This window comes from Oncorhynchus tshawytscha, linkage group LG18, assembly GCF_018296145.1.
Source record: "Oncorhynchus tshawytscha isolate Ot180627B linkage group LG18, Otsh_v2.0, whole genome shotgun sequence".
NCBI classification, from domain to species: domain Eukaryota; kingdom Metazoa; phylum Chordata; class Actinopteri; order Salmoniformes; family Salmonidae; genus Oncorhynchus; species Oncorhynchus tshawytscha.
This window is the reverse complement of record NC_056446.1, coordinates 3,057,512-3,076,336: the sequence shown is the minus strand read 5'-3', so window position 1 is coordinate 3,076,336 and position 18,825 is coordinate 3,057,512. Positions and strand designations below refer to the sequence as shown.

The 18,825-nt window shown below is 42.1% G+C and overlaps 2 protein-coding genes across 3 annotated transcripts in view; one reads left to right on the top strand and one right to left on the bottom strand.

The window, feature by feature from the left end:
- LOC112219756 overlaps positions 1 to 18,825 on the top strand; it is a 466,516-nt gene that overhangs the window by 145,059 nt on the left and 302,632 nt on the right. The gene's annotated exons all lie outside the window — the stretch shown is intronic.
- LOC112232863 lies at positions 3,187 to 9,808 on the bottom strand. Of its 2 annotated transcripts, XM_042300591.1 has the most exons (18): positions 9,641 to 9,808; positions 9,484 to 9,542; positions 9,310 to 9,390; positions 9,086 to 9,210; positions 8,298 to 8,441; positions 7,888 to 7,986; positions 7,619 to 7,777; positions 7,379 to 7,479; positions 6,945 to 7,164; positions 6,155 to 6,311; positions 5,746 to 5,969; positions 5,335 to 5,455; positions 4,818 to 5,014; positions 4,590 to 4,704; positions 4,210 to 4,379; positions 4,017 to 4,114; positions 3,736 to 3,863; positions 3,187 to 3,405 (listed from the first exon to the last, which is right to left on the bottom strand). In XM_042300591.1, the coding sequence occupies exons 1-18, from the start codon at positions 9,661 to 9,663 to the stop codon at positions 3,212 to 3,214; spliced, it is 2,415 nt and encodes an 804-aa protein (XP_042156525.1). In that variant the 5' UTR covers positions 9,664 to 9,808; the 3' UTR covers positions 3,187 to 3,211. The 2 variants fall into 2 exon arrangements, with proteins under 2 accessions (XP_042156525.1, XP_042156526.1); XM_042300592.1 differs by lacking the exons at positions 6,945 to 7,164; positions 7,379 to 7,479; positions 7,619 to 7,777 and having other exon boundaries at positions 3,188 to 3,405; positions 9,641 to 9,807.

Sequence of the window (18,825 nt, the reverse complement as noted above, 5' to 3'; positions counted from 1 at the left end):
GACTGACAGTGTTAAAATAAAAAGGCTTAATCATGTGCTCGACTGGATTCCTCAAAAAAACCTGCAGACACGACAGCGCTATTAGGGTAGCACTGTCATTCATGAATCATATGCTCCCCCCCACCTCACTTAACGCACACCATATGGGCATTGAAGTACAGATTTGCCTACTTTTTTTTTTTTAACTAGGCATGTCAGATTAGTATGACGGCCTAGGGAACTGCCTTGTTCAGGGGCAGAAGGACTGATTTACCTTGGTCGGCTCAGGATCGATCTTACAACCATCCAGTTAATAGTCCAACACTAACCACCTGCCCGCCCAAGATTTAACTCTTAAAATATTTCAATATAGCTTTCCACATTCTCCACTGGTTGAAATACTATCCTGCATGTATAGTCAATGTGTAATCATTGATATCCAAGGAGCAGGACATGGGTGTCCGAGCTGTGTGCTAGTAGTTCTAAAAACAGACAGCGCGGTACAGTCAGCTTGTCAACAGCTCTTACAAAAACAAGTAGTGATGAAGTCAAGCTCTTCCCATTTGAGCCATGAGATTGACATGCATATCATGACAGAAGAAATGTCCATATTTGGATGGAAACCAAGCTAGTGAGAAGTATCAAGGAAAGTTGTAATTTCAGTTGAAAATTACCAACACTGCATCTAACTTTAAAACCTCTTCCTCGGCACCCCAAATCCTAACATGATTCATTTTGAGTCGGCTAACAATTAAACAATCCTCAGATAATTCAAGGTCACAACAGTGGTTTGTTGGTTTTAATTTGATCTTTTGGCCCATCAGACTTGGTTGAATCTGATTTAGTACAAAGAGAAACACCCACACCAGTACAAATCACTTGAGCTGACAGACGATGGTAAGGATTTTGCACAAAGATAGTTGCAGCTGATGTGACAAATCTGAACTACCCATTTTGTGCACAGCCATGTGAATGTTGTGTCTTTTCCTATGGATATACAAAACATTTCAGCCTTTTTAAAAAAAAAACTGCTATGACATTGCTGATTTAATAAACAGCTGCGAAGTTACACCGTGTCCACATGGCCAAATTTAGGTTGATACCAATTCATAAAAAATGGTAAAATTGCATGATTTGATAGCAAACCCGATCCCCCAAATGAATGGTTTTGACCAATAAAGTTGCTTCACTACACTGCTTGGTGTAACATGCAGCCAGATACTGAAAAGGCACCCGCAAAATAAAGTGTCATTTGCAGCGTGCATAATCATGGGCAAAGTCATTGTAGCCCATTACAAGGTAGGAAAAATACGTCATCTTTCTATAGTAACCCAATTTAAATTCTTGAGATAAAAATTAGGCCAGCATGTCCATCTGTGGCAAAGTGCTCACCCAAATTAAAAAATATGAACATTAGCTAGCTAAATAAGGTTAGCAAGATGCTGCTACACTTGACCGTGGTATTTGTTCATGTTTAGCAATTCCCAATTAGCGCATTCCTCTAGGACAGGAAATTCCATTGAAAGCTGCATCAACTTCTGGGGATCCTGTCAACTGATCCTATTCAGTTTCAAACAACCATGCTGCACAGGCATCTGAACCATCCTTTAGGTTTAGTGCAATAACTGTTTTAAACACAAGAGGTCACTTGCCTGAATTCAACCCAAAACCAACAACTATTCAGTCAGTGTTAAGAGCAGTTGTTTGAAACCAATCGGAAAGGCAAGCCAAGCTTGCCAGCCTCTTGATTTCCAGTCGACTGACCATCAGCTTGGCACAACACTGAACTGTAGCAAACCAAATGGATAACATTGAGTAAAAAGGTGTAGGTAATGCCAACATTAACCTTTCACACGTTCCAAATATCTTCAGTCGCCCCAGTGGGAGTTGATTTTATGCGCGTGATGTCAGAATGCACTCACCGTTCCAACATGTGGACATTTAACCCGCGCTGACCTCAGACCAAGGCACACTACCTGCTAATTTTCTAGAGGCCATTTCAACTTCTAATTTTGCCTCATTCACAAAAGTAGCCCATTTTACTGTTTGAGACCATTTATAATTGAGAATTTAATGAGCCGGACAAACTTTCCTTCAAAAGAAAGCCCAAGCACTTCCCCAGATCAAGTATACAGTCCTTGCACGTTTATTGCCTTCCTTACAAATAACTGTGGACATGCGTGCATTCCTATCAAAGTGCCTTATTTTCTGTGTCACGTGTTGTCGTTTCTACTGCATCGTCTGGTTATCACGTAAGAGTCTGTCAGACTTATGATCTCAACTGGAGTACCCCCATAGTCTTGAATGCACTGAAGTCGTCAGTTGATTTGAACACGGCATCAGAGTGTAAACTATGGTACCTCAGGGTTGCCAGATCAGACCCCCCTTTCCAGGGGTATATAGCTTAGAAAAACTGTCTGCCCCACCATTTATTGTTGATAAATTCCCAGATCTTAGTAATATTTCCTGCATCATCCTCTTCACAATACCTTCAAGGACTTAGCCCCCAATAATGGATTGTGCTAAATCTTGCAACTCTGTTCAGCTTTCGTGCTACGGTTGTATTTGGGGAGGTGACAACAATTGGCGTTTTGTATAGTTACCTGTAAACCACTTGTCATGTGTACGCCGTAACAAGTACAAAGATTATCACATGCTGAAGTGGCCAAACTAAGTTAAGATCTCAGGCAACGGGCGCAGTGAACAGCATTCTAGGAGTTCTTGCTTGACAAACATGGCTGCCATACTTTCTATACTAGATTTACATGGCTCCCTTGTACCATCATCATACTGTAAAACAAGTCAACCTGTTATTTAGACTAGATGATAACGTTAATATTGATATATTTTACAAGCAAAGCTGGAATAAAGTTGTGAAGACCTTTATTTCTCATCAGTACAAAACATTGTTTAGATGCTTTTCAGACAACGCGGTTTAGAGTCGTTTGATGCAGCATACGTTCCGTTCCAATGATACGCTGCAGGGACCACTCAGTGATAACAAGCATGTGATCATACGCGCCAGAATCTCCCATAAGTGTGAAATTGGGTGGAGATCTGGTGACAGACCGCACATGGCTCACATCGTTTTTAAGCATTGTGACCACTCGACCTATGGATGGGGGCATAGCCACGGTAGCCAAAGTAAATGGCCTGCCAAGCATGATAGGTTGCTAATTACTCAGGAACCACACCTGTGGAATAACACTTGTTTAGGCCCAAAAACAACATGTTACCCATTAATGATGAGATTCCACCGGGGTCGGGAGTCGCGGTCCTCGTTGAGGGTGGCCCAGCAGTGGTCAAGCACCAGCGCTACCTTGGGATCAGAGGACGTGGTCAGCTCCACCTCAAAGTGCAGAGGCTGTCTAAGGTACCTCACCACTGGATAGTCCTCCTCCTGGTGGAACGTGTTATACGAGGCGTCTGGAACACAGGACATGACAACCGGGGGTCGTGTTCAGTGGGCACCATCTGAACTTGTCCATTAAGAAATGCTCGTTTATCATATCCTGTTGTGCCCCAATGAACACAAGCCATTAATAGCCAACACTATCCACCCCCCACTAGAGGCTTCTGACAAATTCCCAAATCAGCTCCTCACCGTTACTACATAGCCACACCTGTAGATCTCAGAACGCAAGAGTAATATATCACAAGGCTTACATTTTTGGGAATGGTTTTGTAAAGGAGACCTTCCAAGATTCTTTTAGAGGCTAGGGGTCAAGTTGAAATTCTTAATTTGTGCACGCTTACCCTGAGCGAGTCTCATTCTGACCATTAGTCGACCCGTCCCAGTCTCGGCAAAAGGCTTGTCACGCGGCCTGGTCAGGAAGGCCAATGTGCGAGTGATGTTGGCCACATAGTAGCAGGAAACCTTTAACCTAAAAAGAGGGATGTAAGCAACTTCAATAGGGGAAACGTCAAGCAGTGGAGTGGACACTGGTAGTAGAGGCACATTTCCCTGTATACAAAGTATAAAAAAAATACACCTTATGAAAGCTAATGGCTACAATTGTGATGCGTAATGCACTTACTGATATTCCTCCTCTGAAGACGTCGTGGCATTCAGCTTCACCTCAAGTTCATCTGGCAAGGAGATTTCGTTCTCATACAGCATGACATTGTTGATAAACTATGTAGTAGAGGGGAATTGCTTATTACAGCCTGCAGAAGCAAACAGTCCGTAAATACACAGTACCCATCACCTCAGGGTAATAGTCATTTTACCTTCCTGGTGGTGCCACAGGAGTTCACAGTGAAGTGGAAGTAGGCGAAGCGAGCGTCACTGTAGGTGGGACCACAGGCGGGGTCGCTCAGGGTCAGCTGACCGGGGTTCAGACCGGGAGCAGACTCCACCTTCACTGCCAGCGCAGTCATCGTTCCGTTAGAGAAACACTCTTGGAGGTGGGGGAGCAAAAGACAGGTAGCCATCAGACCTGGGTTCTGTATTTGTTACACTTATTGAGCTTGAACCAATGGAATAGCACCAAAAATGCAAACCATGCCCATCTGGCACTACCATTTAGACTCACGGTATTTGCAAGGAACCCAGGTTTGGTAACCATGTTAAACAACAATTTATCGTAAGTAATTGTTTGAAAACCAACCAGTCAGCGTTTTGAGGAAGCTGCAAGCCAGGGAAAAGTATTTGATGGTCATGTTGTTGTAAGGATTCAACAGAGCCACATCCAGTCTGCTCCTGACAGAGGACGAGTGAACCGACTGGGAACCAATGGGAGAGTTCATTAGTCCAATATTGTATGCATGTAACAGGGTAAGGAAAGCAAGGCTAGCTGCAGCAATTTAGCTTAACATGTTTTGGGAGAGCGTCGTACCTCAAACACTGCGTCCGGCGAAGAGAAGGGCAACGTGATGGTGAAGTCTGTGTCGCCCTCTGTTAAATACTGTTGAGCAAACTCATGGTTAAGCAGCCGCTTGCCAACCAAGACCACAAAAAAGGGCTCTTGGTTCCTGTAGTCCACAGTGATGTGGAAGTTCTCCTGATCACAGTTGCCAGTGACTGAGGGTGGCACTACAAGGACAAACAGGGTTGTGTTCATTAATTAAGCACAAAAAACAGGAAGGTACTACTTGAACTTGTCCAAGAAGAAACCCTTGTTTAGATTGCAAAATGTTTTGCTACGGTGGGACTGAATAAACATGATCCTGGCAAATCAGGAACAGGGAAACTGGGTCCAAATACTCTAAAGCTTAACATTTTCTTTGTAGAAAGACCGCATAGGAAAACCCTACAGTATGGCTAGTTGGTCTTTCACTGCCAATTTCCTTTCAGGGCAATCATTAACGAGAGGAAACCATTCAACAGTAGTTTGGCGTAGTCCAGAGGCATACCAATGTCCAGCAGTACAGCGTCCACAACGGCAGAGTGAGAGAAAGGAGCGTACTCTGGAAAGATGACCAGGCCGTAGATCAGCTGAAGAGTGAAGGTTGTGAGACCTTGTTCCGCCCTTCTCTGTAGTGAAGTTAAAAGCATTGGTCAGCATTATTGTTGCAACAGAACTCTATTCAACATCAAGTGACAACTAAGTACATATGGGGACTATTAAAACAAACTATATACTTATAGTAATGTTGCCCTCATTCCTCTAAATCAAATGCATACAACTGCCAAAATAATGGAAACACTTGAGTAAATGAGGGATACAAAGTACATTTGTGCCATTATTTATATTTTGTTGGTGGCCCACTTATTAGTGCATGTACAAATCACTGCGTGTGGCTTTGCATTTAACAGAAACACACCTCCTTAAAGACCACCGGGTCTGAGAAGGGCACCTCCATCCTGAAGGTCTTCAAGGTGTTGTCCGGGGATCTTTGCTCTTGAACATTGAAGCCCCTGGCGTTGCACTCTGCAACAGTTAGCACCATGGTGGGAAAGGTGATGTTCAGCAGCTCCACATCAAGGTTGAAGGTCCCCAACTCAAGCACAAACACTGCCTGCTCAGGAACTGTGTCTAAGGGCGTGTCTGTTCATTGGCAAACAAAGGAAAACATTTTGAAATGCGGTACAATGGAAGTTGAAAATTGACATTTGTTATTGGGTAAGTCCAGGTATTGCCTCCCCGTTTCAGTACATTTTCTGTTTTGTGCCTAATGAACAACCCAGGAATCCCAAATTACCATAGGCACTATTTAACTAAACCAGACTCACAGTTGCGAACTTGTGGAGGCCTGGCCATCGGAGGTGTTGTGATAGGGAAGAGGACTTTATAGCTGGTGTTCTCGTGTGCGACCTCCTCGATCCACAGCAACTCAAGCATGGGCTCAATGGTGTAAGTGACAAAGTACTGGTCATCCTGAATATGGCTCTGTAAGGGAGACGAGTGATGCAGTCAGGCTGTAATACACAATTTGAGTGCAAAAACAGGTAAATGTTCCTTATAAGCCAGAATGTTAAATACAATTATTCTACCACTTGTCTTTTTGCCGCTCGTAATTTAAGACACAATATCCAAAGGAAAGTATTGGTTACCAGACTTTAGAAAGCTGGTAGGTGTATGGTTGTCAACTTGCATTTCTGGCGGTGTGCATTTTCAAAGCAGCTGACACGCAAAGTAAATAGCAGCCGAGTGTTGCTTGCATTCAGTTGACAGTGGCAAAGCTACCGCCTCCCTAAAAAGTCAGGTAAACAATACTTTACTGTGGATATTTGGTCTGAAATTTCAAGCGGCTAAAGGACAAACTGCAAAGACAAGAGGTAGAGCATGTTTAAGTGTAATTTTATGCAAAATTCTCAATTTTGCAAACCATTGTATATTAGCATATTAAGCTCAATTGTTAAGCAAAACATTTTACAGATAAGAAACGTTTTACACATTTCTAGGAGTTTACCCATGAGAGCAAAGGGTTACTGCAAAGCACTGACAACTGCTATAGTATAAAGGGCTCTACAAATAAGACTTAGAAATTAAACAGGAACATTTTACTCATCCAATGCTGACCTTGAAGTAGCCGCCAACCGCCCCCACCGGAATTTCAACAATAATATGAGCCTCTGTGACTAAAACCGAGTAGTTTCTGGCAGCCATTTCCTCAATGTCCAGCCTCTTAGCGTCAATTCCCATGTACACCTCCAACATGGTGAAGGCATCAGAGGAGAAAAGTGGGTCTATGTGCTTGGGCATGTACCAGGTGATCACTTCTGGAGTAAAGGCCACTGCCCTGCAGTGAAAGAAGCCAAGTGCACATCAAAACAGAACATTTGCAACTGAAAACTGTGCCATTATTTGGCAAAAAAATTTTGCAACTGAAAACTGTGCCATTATTTGGAAAAAGTTCACCCCAAAACATTTTCCCAACTGAACACTACATGAATGTCTTGTCTGGAGCCAATTAAGAACTGGGCTTATAGGATCTTAAATTATTTCACACTCAACCTGGTGTTGGACAAACAGCCGTGGCATCTACTCGAGTAACCAGCCACTTCTGCTCAAAGAAGGTGGAGGTTGATAGCACCCGCATCGGAACCCCAGCTACCTGTTCAGGGGGCAACCACACCAGGGCCGTGTTCAGTAGGACACACCGTATTAACAATATGTTGCAGAGTTCAGGTAGGGCCACCGTTTCCAAATGTTTGCTCTACTGAACATGACCCAGTTCATGGAGGTCAGCTTACATTCTGGAGGTATGTCTCCTCTGCATTATGAGGGCTTCTTAACACCAGCCGTGTGGGAGTGTTGGCTATTGCATAGCCCTTTCTTTGGACCTCATCCACATTCATGACATTCTTGCTAGGACTAAAGACGACTGTCATTTTGTATCCTGAAGCAACAGCCTGTCTCAGGAAATGGAAACATGAATTAAACAAAATTGTCAACAAACGCACATTGTTTAGCGCCATCCTGTCATTTTGTAGTGAAATTACAGAAACTGAAATATATAAACCTCAGCTCCCCTCCGGAAGTTGCCGCTCCTTGCTTTCGGGCCCCCAGTGGGCTGTTTGGGGATGGTTTGGATGTCTGGAAGAGTCCTTCTGACAGACACCTAGAGAAGAAAGGCCATTATTCCCTATGCATTTTCACCCTCCCATACAATAGGAAATCAAGGGCCAGTTCTCAATCTGTCCACTCGCCTCCTTAAATGCATTGAGAATAGGCCAAAATTCCTCACCTCTAAAGTTCTCCTATGTGCATTTTGAAGACGCGAGTGGAATTGAGATAGAGTCAAGACCTCTACGTTGTGTCGCAGAAGAAATGAAACACTGTACAGTTGTAGCTCTAGACAGATCATTTATACAGGCAGTACGACAAGCGCGACTGTAAACATGTCCATTGGGGCATGCTCTGCTCACTTGCCTCCATGTAGTTGCGGTCGCACAGAATCTCTCGGGAGGTCCAGGGGGTGTAGCTACAGGTTTTGCCCACTCTGTAAACAGAGTCTTCAGTCATGTGGTTTCCTGGCAGCCTGAACTGCATGACCAAGCTGAACATCTTATCATCCTAAAATGAAGGGGGAAGGGAAAAAAGCCTTCATTATATAGCAAAAAAACAAAATTCAGGTGACATTCATGCAAGTTATAGACTGTGGCAAAATTGGCTATATGAATGCAGCTGCCACTGTATTGAAGCCACACTACAGGAGTAGAGCTCAATAGTTCACATCACTGCAGTCTATCAGAAAGTTGGCTGGCCCTCTGAAAGCCCTCCATAAACTTCTGCTGTACCTTACGTCATCGTTAACTTAGAGGTAAGAGATACCAGACCAAGGGGTGGCTAACAATGGAGATCCTTTTGATATCCACAGAGTTAAGTAAAACTGCTTCAATGTTTCTGGAACCGGACTCTAATAACCTCCATGCGCTAAATTGTATGTATTAGCAGCTCTATGGCAACTCAGGCTTATTGAGGACCTTTTTACTGAAGAATGGGTTCAGTTATTTCATTTTCTTCCATCTAGTGATGCAAATATTGACTTGTATCTTTGTGTAGACAGGGCTCATCTGTAAAAGAGCCTGGTCTCAGCATGACTCCATGTCAAAGGTAAATAAAATGACATTGCTACAGTAGGAGTTGCAAATGCAGTGACACTGAAAGGCAAACTGTCCATTTGAAGTACAAGCAAACACTACAGTTCTTAGGGTTACCATGTTTTGGGAAAAGCAGTTTTGAAGAGAAGCAAAAAGCATGGCATTCCCCATGGGGTCAAATTTAAAGCTGAATCCACACTGAGTAGCAAGGCCAGGCGTCAGGTTTATGATTTGTGTGTCATCTGGAAGGGATGGAGATGGTGTGAACACAATAGTTGACAAGCAATATCAAGCCATGAATTATGAAAGGAGAGAAAGAGAATCATAAGAGGCAAACTCACTGAAGACAGCGTCAACCTCTTCAAAAAGAGGAGCGACACTCAAACGAATAACGTTACCAAGGCATTCAGCGTTGAGGTCATCTGGAATAGGAAAGGTTAGTTAAAAAAAAAAAAAAATCTTTAAAATATTGTCAAACGCTTAGTGCTTAAATTTGCAAGGTGCAAAATGCATACTTATAGAAGGTGTCTGTTGTGCTTGTATGCCCACAGCTGCCATCAATAGGCAAAACAACCTGTAAGGCATTTGACAAATTATTATGATTAAAAGGAGGAAGAACACAACTCAAATGTTTGCGTCACATAAGACTCTCCTAGGCCTGCTACTACTTACCCTGAGCTAAGGAAAATAATCATTGTAGAACAGATTTGTTCTGATAAAATACACAGCTACAGAACCTGATATTTGACCCAAAGTGTGCAGCCTACAGCCCAGGGCTATGCAACTTTTACCCTATGACAAAGGCTTCCCACACTCAGTCACCTGAACCCCAAAGGGCTGCACATTTTCTTTTTATTCCCCTAGCCCTACAAAGCTGATTCAAATAATCATCCAGCTTTGTTAATCTGATTCATGTTCATGTTCATGTTCATGTTCATGTTCATGTTCATGTTCATGTTCATGTTCATGTTCATGTGTTAGGTTACACAAGTATAGGCTGGTTCGGTTTTCGTTACGTTTTTGTAGTGTTTGTTATTGAGTCGTGTTTTACGTTCGTTATTAAACATGGATCGCAATCTATACGCTGCATTTTGGTCCGACTCTCCTTCACACCTAGAAAACCGTAACAGTAGTGTTAGGACAAAAAACAAAATGAACACCAAGTTTGGGAGACGCTGCCCTGCCCCTCCTGCCCTACGAGCCTGCTGGTTTTCTGTTCAAACTGATAATGAATTGCATCCACCTGGTGTCCCAGGTCTAGATCAGTCCACGATTAAAGGAGAACAATGAAGAAATGCAGATAAACTGGCTTTGAGACCCAGAGGTGAGTTTGAGGGCTATAGCTGTTCCTGCTCCTCACATTTCACTGTTTGCCACTGGTGTAATTGAATGAGGGGTTATGTGTATAGCTGGGTGAACCGGTGTGTTAGAGTTGCGTCAATTCGAATCTGGTATCAGGATAAGTATGACACTGAGTCACCGATTGTATACTATGTATTTTTTATTAGCTAAGCAATAAGTGGTAAATGCAATTTTTGTATATACGGGCTCTCTGTCCCACCTCGCAGGGCAAAACAGAACTGACTTGTTCTTGACAAAGATATTATAAATATACTCTGACAGAAATAGTTCCTGCTTCTGAGCCGGCCTGTCAGAGTAGAGACTGGGCGCGGTTTAGACTCACCCAGCCTATTGTTGATTGTTGGCGCAGAGGCTGGTCCCAGCCCCCTAGAATTTGTATTTTTCATTACGCAGACATAAGCACAGTTGACACCATCGAGGTGCTGATGATTACTTTCTACACTAGTTTATTTCCTCCAATTTTGTCCGAACAGATTGTAGTCATAAAATAAAACGGGATAGATTTTTAATGGAATCCTAAGCATCACTCCAGTCAAAACGATCTCTGCGAACGTTTGATTCCATTAATTTGCTATGGGCTCGCGCTAGTGTTCCGGCTTAGTCAACGTTGTTATTAAGCCGTTTTTCAGCCTTGGATGAATTTTTAACTCTTTCTATTGTCCAGCCTGTAGCTAGCCAGAACGAATTTACGAAAGCACAACGACTATACCGTGTAGCTAAACTAAGAATGACGAGACACATTTTCAATGATGTATGAAATTGGAGTTGTTCTTCATCAATAAATAATGAAGCAGGTTAATTTCATCTCTTATTCTTATCCATATTTTTTGAGACTGTCGTGTCTTTAGTATCCTTAATTTGATGACTTGCTATTTTATGAAATCGATTACCTAACGTTAATTGATTACGTGATTGAATTAAATCAGGCAATAACTAACTCATTATGAATCCTCTGGCACCACAAAGCATTCGTTTATACAGAGCGGCTATCTCCAGAATCCACTCTGAAAGATCTGAAGATCTTTTATATCAATAGTAGTCAATTATTAATCGTCATTATTACCTTGTTAGTCTCATTCCAAACATCATAAAATTCTTGGTTATCTGCACGGACCCTAGTTTAAATTATGGATCTGCGATATACAAATTGGCTTAATTATTTATTTACTAACTAATCAAATCTCAGAAATGCATAACAAACAGTGGATATTATTGGTTACTAACAATGATACAAAGAAAAGTCCCTAGCGGACTAAACCGATATGACTGCTTGGTAGGCAAAAGAAAGGTGTGGGCGGTTCAAGGGCGGAAAACTCAGAGGATTACTACACTCATAGAAATTGCGAATACTGTACATGAACGACTGCTCATTCGAAAAGAAATTGCAATTTATATTTATGCCCATATGTCGTTGTCTTCTCTGTTGGAATCCGGTCCATCTTCTAGAGTTCATCGAAGTCTCTCTGGTTGCGTTTACCCGAAGGTCAAAGTATTTTGCGGTTGTTAGAACGGTTACTTCAGAGTACCTTAAAGAAATGTTCTCATAGAATAGATGTTTCGGCGGTTGTCTGTATCCTCGTTCTAGGTTTACGTCATTTCTAGCTGTAGGCTAGTAACTAGAGGTCAACCGATTATGATTTTTCAAGGCCGATACCGATTATTGGAGGACCAAAAAAGCCGATACTGATTAATTGGCCGATTTTTATTTATTTATTTGTAATAATGACAATTACAACAATACTGAATTAACACTTATTTTAACTTAATATAAAACATAAATAAAATCAATTTAGCCTCAAATGAAACATGTTTAAATAATGCAAAAACAAAGTGTTGGAGAAGAAAGTAATATGTGGCATGTTAATTAAGAAGCTAATGTTTAAGTTCCTTGCTCAGAACATGAGAACATATGAAAGTTGGTGGTTCCTTTTGACATGAGACTTCAATATTCCAAGGTAAGAGGTTTTAGGTTGTAGTTAATATATTATTTATAGGACTATTTCTCTCTATACCACTTGTATTTCATATACCTTTGACTATTAGATGTTCTTATAGGCACTATAGTATTGACAGTGTAACTGTATAGCTTCCATCCCCCTCGCCCCTACCTGGGCTCGAACCAGGAACACATTGACAACAGCCACACTCGACACATCGTTACCCATCGCAAAAGCCGCGTCCCTTGCAGCGCAAGGGGAATAACTACTCCAAATCTAAAAGCGAGTGACGTTTGAAACAGTATTAGCGCACACCCAGCTAACTAGCTAGCCATTTCACGTTTGTTTCACCAGCCATTAGGCTGATAGGCTTGAAGTCTTAAACAGCGCTGTGCTTGTGAAGAGCTGCTGGCAAAATGCACGAAAGTGCTGTTTGAATGAATGATTACGGGCCTGCTGCTGCTCAGTCAGACTGCTCTATCAAGTCAGACTTATTTATAACATAATAACACACAGCAATACGAGCCTTGGGTCATTAATATGATCAAATCCGGAAACTATAATTTAGAAAACAAAACGTTTATTATTTCAGTGAAATACGGAACTGTTCCGTTTTAACGGGTGGCATCCCTAAGTCTAAATATTCTTGTTACATTGCACAACCGTCAATGTATGTCATAATTACGTAAAATTCTGTCAAATTAGTTCGCAATGAGCCAGGCAGCCCAAACTGTTGCATATACCCTGACTCTGCGTGCAATGAACGCAAGAGAAATTACCATTTCAAATGGTTAATATTGCCTGCTAAATTGGATTAGTAGTTAAAACTAGTGATTATGATTCATTGTTTTTTATAAGATTAGTTTAATGCTAGCTAGCAATTTACCTTGGCTTCTACTGCATTCGCGTAACAGGCAGGCTACTCGTGGAGTGCAATGGTTACAGCGTTGGACTATTTAACTGTGCGGTTGCAAGATTGGAACCCCTGAGCTGACAAGGTGAAAATCTGTTCTGCCCCTCAAGGCAGTTAACCCACAGTTCCTAGGCCGTCATTGAAAATAAGAATGCGTTCTTAACTGACTTGCCTAGTTAAATAAAGGTATAAAAAAATTATATATATATATATTTTTAATAATCGGAAATCGGCGCCCAAAAATACCTATTTCCGATTGTTATGAACTTGAAATCGGCCCTGATTAATCGGTCGACCTCTACTAGTAACTCGTGTCTTCAATAATTTCTCACTTATTCTGTAGTGAATCGATAGTCTCAGAGTTGAACCATTTCCAGCTGTGTAGCCACGTGTGATAGTTTTCTAGTCTTATAGTTTGTAAAGGTCTTAACCATTCGAGACGTCCGGTTTACTGTGGGTCTCTTTTGCACAAATTTACATTTTGTCAAGTGATTTTATACTGTTCTGGGAAAAGGGGGCATTCCATGATGCTGTGTCATGTCTGTGCTCACAGGGGCATGGCCACTGACTAGTTAAACTTGACATGGAAGACAATTCTCTCAATTTAAAGGTTAACATCACATTTACATAATTTAATCTTTTCTCATTCATTTTATACAAGAATTAGAAGCAAACCCCATAATTGAGAAATGGACACATTCAGATATGTGTGTTTCCTGGCCCTCGTGAGATCACCAAATGAAACACACTCGTCATAACTGTCCCTTAAGTGTCTGCGGACCATTCCCACATTCTCAACCGTAGAAATATTGTTTAATTCTCCCATTTTGGGGATTTGGAGATTGGCCAAGGCTTTGTTCTGGGAGACTCTCTCCCTCAAGACTGCATGGCAGTTTCTACCTGGTATTTATGACCTGAGGTAAAAAACCTTGGTTAGGAGAGAGAGAGAGTGAGAGGAGTGGGAGCCATGATCTACACCCAGAAAGGGCCACGAAATGACACTTCTTTCTCTCTCACATTCTCTACATCTCTCTCTCTCTCACAACCGCTCGGACTTAGAAGGGTTAATTGTAGGCGCACACTACAAAATAAGGGCCTGTCATGCCAAATAATGTCCCCCGGCCAAATACTGTCCCCTTCTATGTCACAATGGGATTCGATAAACTATTAGCGTCCGTTGCTATATCAATTTTGGAGATCATTGCAGACAAAATTACGTTATTTTCAGCATCACTATGCAAACAAGGCCGATTTCCACAGCAATTCCGCTGTTTAAACAAGTTTTGTTTAACTAATAAAATGAGAACGTTAATTTGAACTACTTGTGGGTACCTTGTTAACATTACAACATGAAATCAATGTCTTAAACATTGCTACAGTGCCTTGCAAAAGTATTCATCCCACTTAGCATTTTTCCTATTTTGTTGCATTACTACCTGTAATTTAAATGGATTTTTATTTGGATTTCATGTAATGGACATACACAAAATAGTCAAAATTGGTGAAGGGAAATAAAAAAATTACTTGTTTAAAAAATATATAATAATTAAAAACTGAAAAATGGTGCATGCATATGTATTCACCCCTTTTGCTATGAAGCCCCTAAATAAGATCTGGTGCAACCAATTACCTTCAGAAGTCACAGGATTAGTTAGATTGCACACAGGTGGACTTTATTTATTAAGAGTCACATGATCTGAAAGAACGCCAGAGTCTGCAAGACCACTAAGCAAGGGGCTCCACCAAGCAAGCAGCACCATGAAAACCAAGGAGCTCTCCAAACAGGTCAGGGACAAAGTTGTGGAGAAGTACAGATCAGGGTTGGGTTACAAAACAATATCCAAAACTTTGAACATCCCCCGGAGCACCATTAAATCCATTATTAAAAATTTGGAAGAATATGGCAACACAACAAACCTGCCAAGAGAGGGCCGCCCACCAAAACTCACGGACCCGGCAAGGAGGGCATTAATCAGAGAGGCAACAAAGAGACCAAAGATAACCCTGAAGGAGCTGCAAAGCTCCACAGTGGAGATTGGACTATCTGTCCATAGGACCACTTTAAGCTCTGACCAGAGCTTAAAGAAAAAAATAAGCAAACACATTTTGTGTTCGCCAAAAGACGTGAGGGAGACTCCCCAACTATATGGAAGAAGGTACTCTGGTCAGATGAGACGAAAATTGAGATTTATGGCCATCAAGGAAAACGCTATGTCTGGCCCAACACCCCTCATCACCCTGAGTACACCATCCCCATCCATGTTTTTCATCGGCAGGGACTGGGAAACTGGACAGAATTGAAGGAATGGTGGATGGTGCTAAATACAGGGAAATTCTTGAGGGAAACCTGTTTTAGTCTTCCAGAGATTTGAGACTGGGACGGAGGTTCACCTTCAAGCAGGACAATGACCATAAGCATACTGCTAAAGCAACACTCGCGTGGTTTAAGGGGAAACATTTAAATGTCTTGGAGTGGCCTAGTCAAAGCCCAGACCTCAATCCAATTGAGGATCTCTGGTATGACTTAAAGATTGCTGTACACCAGGGGAACCGATCCAACTTGAAGGAGCTGGAGCAGTTTTGCCTTGAAGAATGGGCAAAAATCCCAGTGGCTAGATGTGTCAAGCTTATGGAGACATACCCCAAGAGACTTGCAGCTGTAATTGCTGCAAAAGGTGGCTCTGCAAAGTATTGACTTTGGGGGGGTGAATAGTTATGCAAGCTCATGTTTTCAGTTTTTTTTTGGTCTTATTTCTTGTTTGTTTCACAAAATATATTTAGCATCTTCAAAGTGGCAGGCATGTTGTGTAAATCAAATGATACAAACCCCAAATAAATCTATTTTAATTCCGGGTTGTAAGGCAACAAAATAGGAAAAATGCTAAGGGGGGGTGAATACTTTCGCAAGCCACTGTACATGTCGGAAATGGCAAAGAGAACCTGTAATCTGCTTGACATCATTAAAGTTACTTACCTCACAGATCACCAAGGCAGCTAATTTCCACTCCAATTATTTGCAAATACATTTGATTCACACACTGGCTTGTTTAGCTGTCATGTTTTAATTTTCACCTGCAAAACCCTTATCTACACTGAAATAATATAATTTCAGTAGTCCTCTAGTTTGATTATTTATAGCATAGCTCATATATAGTTGAAGTCGGAAGTTTACACACCTTAGCCAAATACATTTAAACTTGAATTTTCAAAATTCCTGACATTTAATCCAAGTAAAGATTCCCTGTTTTAGGTCAGTTTGGATCACCACTTTTTTTTAAGAATGTGAAATGTCAGAATAATAGTAGAGTTATATATTTCAGCTTTTATTTCTTTCGTCACATTCCCAGGGGTCAGACTTTACATACACTCAATTAGTATTTGGTAGCATTTCCTTTAAATGGATTAACTTGGGTCAAACTTTTCTGGTAGCCTTCCACAAACTTCCCACAATAAGTAGGGTGAATTTTGGCCCATTCCTCCTGACAGAGCTGATATAACTGAGTCAGGTTTGTAGGCCTCTCTGCTCGCACACGCTTTTTCAGTTCTGCCCACAAATTCTCTATAGGATTGAGGTCAGGGTTTTGTGATGGTAACTCCAATACCTTGACTTTATTGTCCTTAAGCCATTAAATGTATTTGGCTAAGATGTATGTAATCGTTTGACTTCAACTGTGTCTATTGTAGATTCTAGGATACAGCAATGAATAATGTGGAACAAAATATACCATACAACTTACAATAATGAAAACCACGTGAAACAGCTGTGAAAACCAACCTGGCAATATTTAATATTTTAATACATGAACTTTGATAGTTTTTGGTACAGTTGTCATTTTATTTTCACAGATTTGTTGTACAATCACATTGCAATCATAGACTAAAATTCTGATTATGATGTGGTGAATTATACCTGTCACTTGTTCTCAACAGGCAGCCAGCCTCCGAAGGGGGACTTGAAGAGTGAGACTGCAAAGTCCAGGCACTGCTGCCCTCTTTGTTCTGTGTTTGTAGTGCTAGAGTTTAGTTAATCTGTGTATCTCTCCCTGAGTCTGTAATACCAACATGTTTCAAGCAGACCATCATAGTCCCTGTGCCCAAGAACACTAAAGAAACCTGCCTAAATGACTACCGACCCGTAGCACTCATGTCTGTAGTCATGAAGTGCTTTGAAAGGCTGGTCAAGGCTCACATCAACACCATTATCCCAGAAACCCTAGACCCACTCCAATTTGCATACCGCACCAACAGATCCACAGATGATGCAATCTCTATTGCACTCCACACTGCCCTTTTCCACCTGGACAAAAGGAACACCTATGTGAAAAATGCTGTTCATTGACTACAGCTCAGTGTTCAACACCATAGTGCCCTCAAGGCTCATCACTAAGCTAAAGACCCTGGGACTAAACACCTCCCTCTGCAACTGGATACTAGACTTCCTAACGGGCCACCCCCAGGTGGCAACACATCCGCCACGCTGATCCTCAACACAGGGGCCCCTTAGGAGTGTGTGCTCAGTCCCCTCCTGTACTTCCTGTTCACTCAAGACCGCACTGCCAGGTACAATTCCAACACCATTAAGTTTTCTGATGACACAACAGTGGTAGGCCTGATTATATGTCACCAAGATGGCATAGCAGTCAGATGTCTTTTGTCGTGTCCCGTATATGTGTATATATATATATATATATGCTCAAAAAAATTAAGGGAACACTAAAATAACACATCCTAGATCTGAATGAATGAAATATTCTTATTAAATACTTTTTTCTTTACATAGTTGAATGTGCTGACAACAAAATCACACAAAAATGATCAATGGAAATCAAATTTATCAACCCATGGAGGTCTGGATTTGGAGTCACCCTCAAAATTAAAGTGGAACACCACACTACAGGCTGATCCAACTTTGATGTAATGTCCTTAAAACAAGTCAAAATGAGGCTCAGTAGTGTGTGTGGCCTCCACGTGCCTGTATGACCTCCCTACAACGCCTGGGCATGCTCCTGATGAGGTGGCGGATGGTCTCCTGAGGGATCTCCTCCCAGACCTGGACTAAAGCATCCGCCAACTCCTGGACAGTGTGGTGTGGCGTTGGTGGATGGAGCGAGACATGATGTCCCAGATGTGCTCAATTGGATTCGGGTCTGGGGAACGGGCGGGCCAGTCCATAGCATCAATGCCTTCCTCTTGCAGGAACTGCTGACACACTCCAGCCACATGAGGTCTAGCATTGTCTTGCATTAGGAGGAACCCAGTGCCAACCGCACCAGCATATGGTCTCACAAGGGGTCTGAGGATCTCATCTCGGTACCTAATGGCAGTCAGGCTACCTCTGGCGAGCACATGGAGGGCTGAGCGGCCCCCCAAAGAAATGCCACCCCACACCATGACTGACCCACCGCAAAACCGGTCATGCTGGAGGATGTTGCAGGCAGCAGAACGTTCTCCACGGCGTCTCCAGACTCTGTCACGTCTGTCACGTGCTCAGTGTGAACCTGCTTTCATCTGTGAAGAGCACAGGGCGCCAGTGGCGAATTTGCCAATCTTGGTGTTCTCTGGCAAATGCCAAACGTCCTGCACGGTGTTGGGCTGTAAGCTCAACCCCCACCTGTGGACATCGGGCCCTCATACCACCCTCATGG

What these genes read in the sequence shown, in the direction of transcription:
- LOC112232863 (XM_042300591.1), bottom strand. Translation starts at nt 9,663, where the DNA reads ATGATTATTTTCCTTAGCTCAGG. An exon ending in ATTATTTTCCTTAGCTCAGG is followed by an intron (nt 9,543 to 9,640) that starts GTAAGTAGTAGC and finishes AATGCCTTACAG; the next exon opens with GTTGTTTTGCCTATTGATGG. An exon ending in ACTGCTTTTCCCAAAACATG is followed by an intron (nt 8,442 to 9,085) that starts GTAACCCTAAGA and finishes CCTTCATTTTAG; the next exon opens with GATGATAAGATGTTCAGCTT.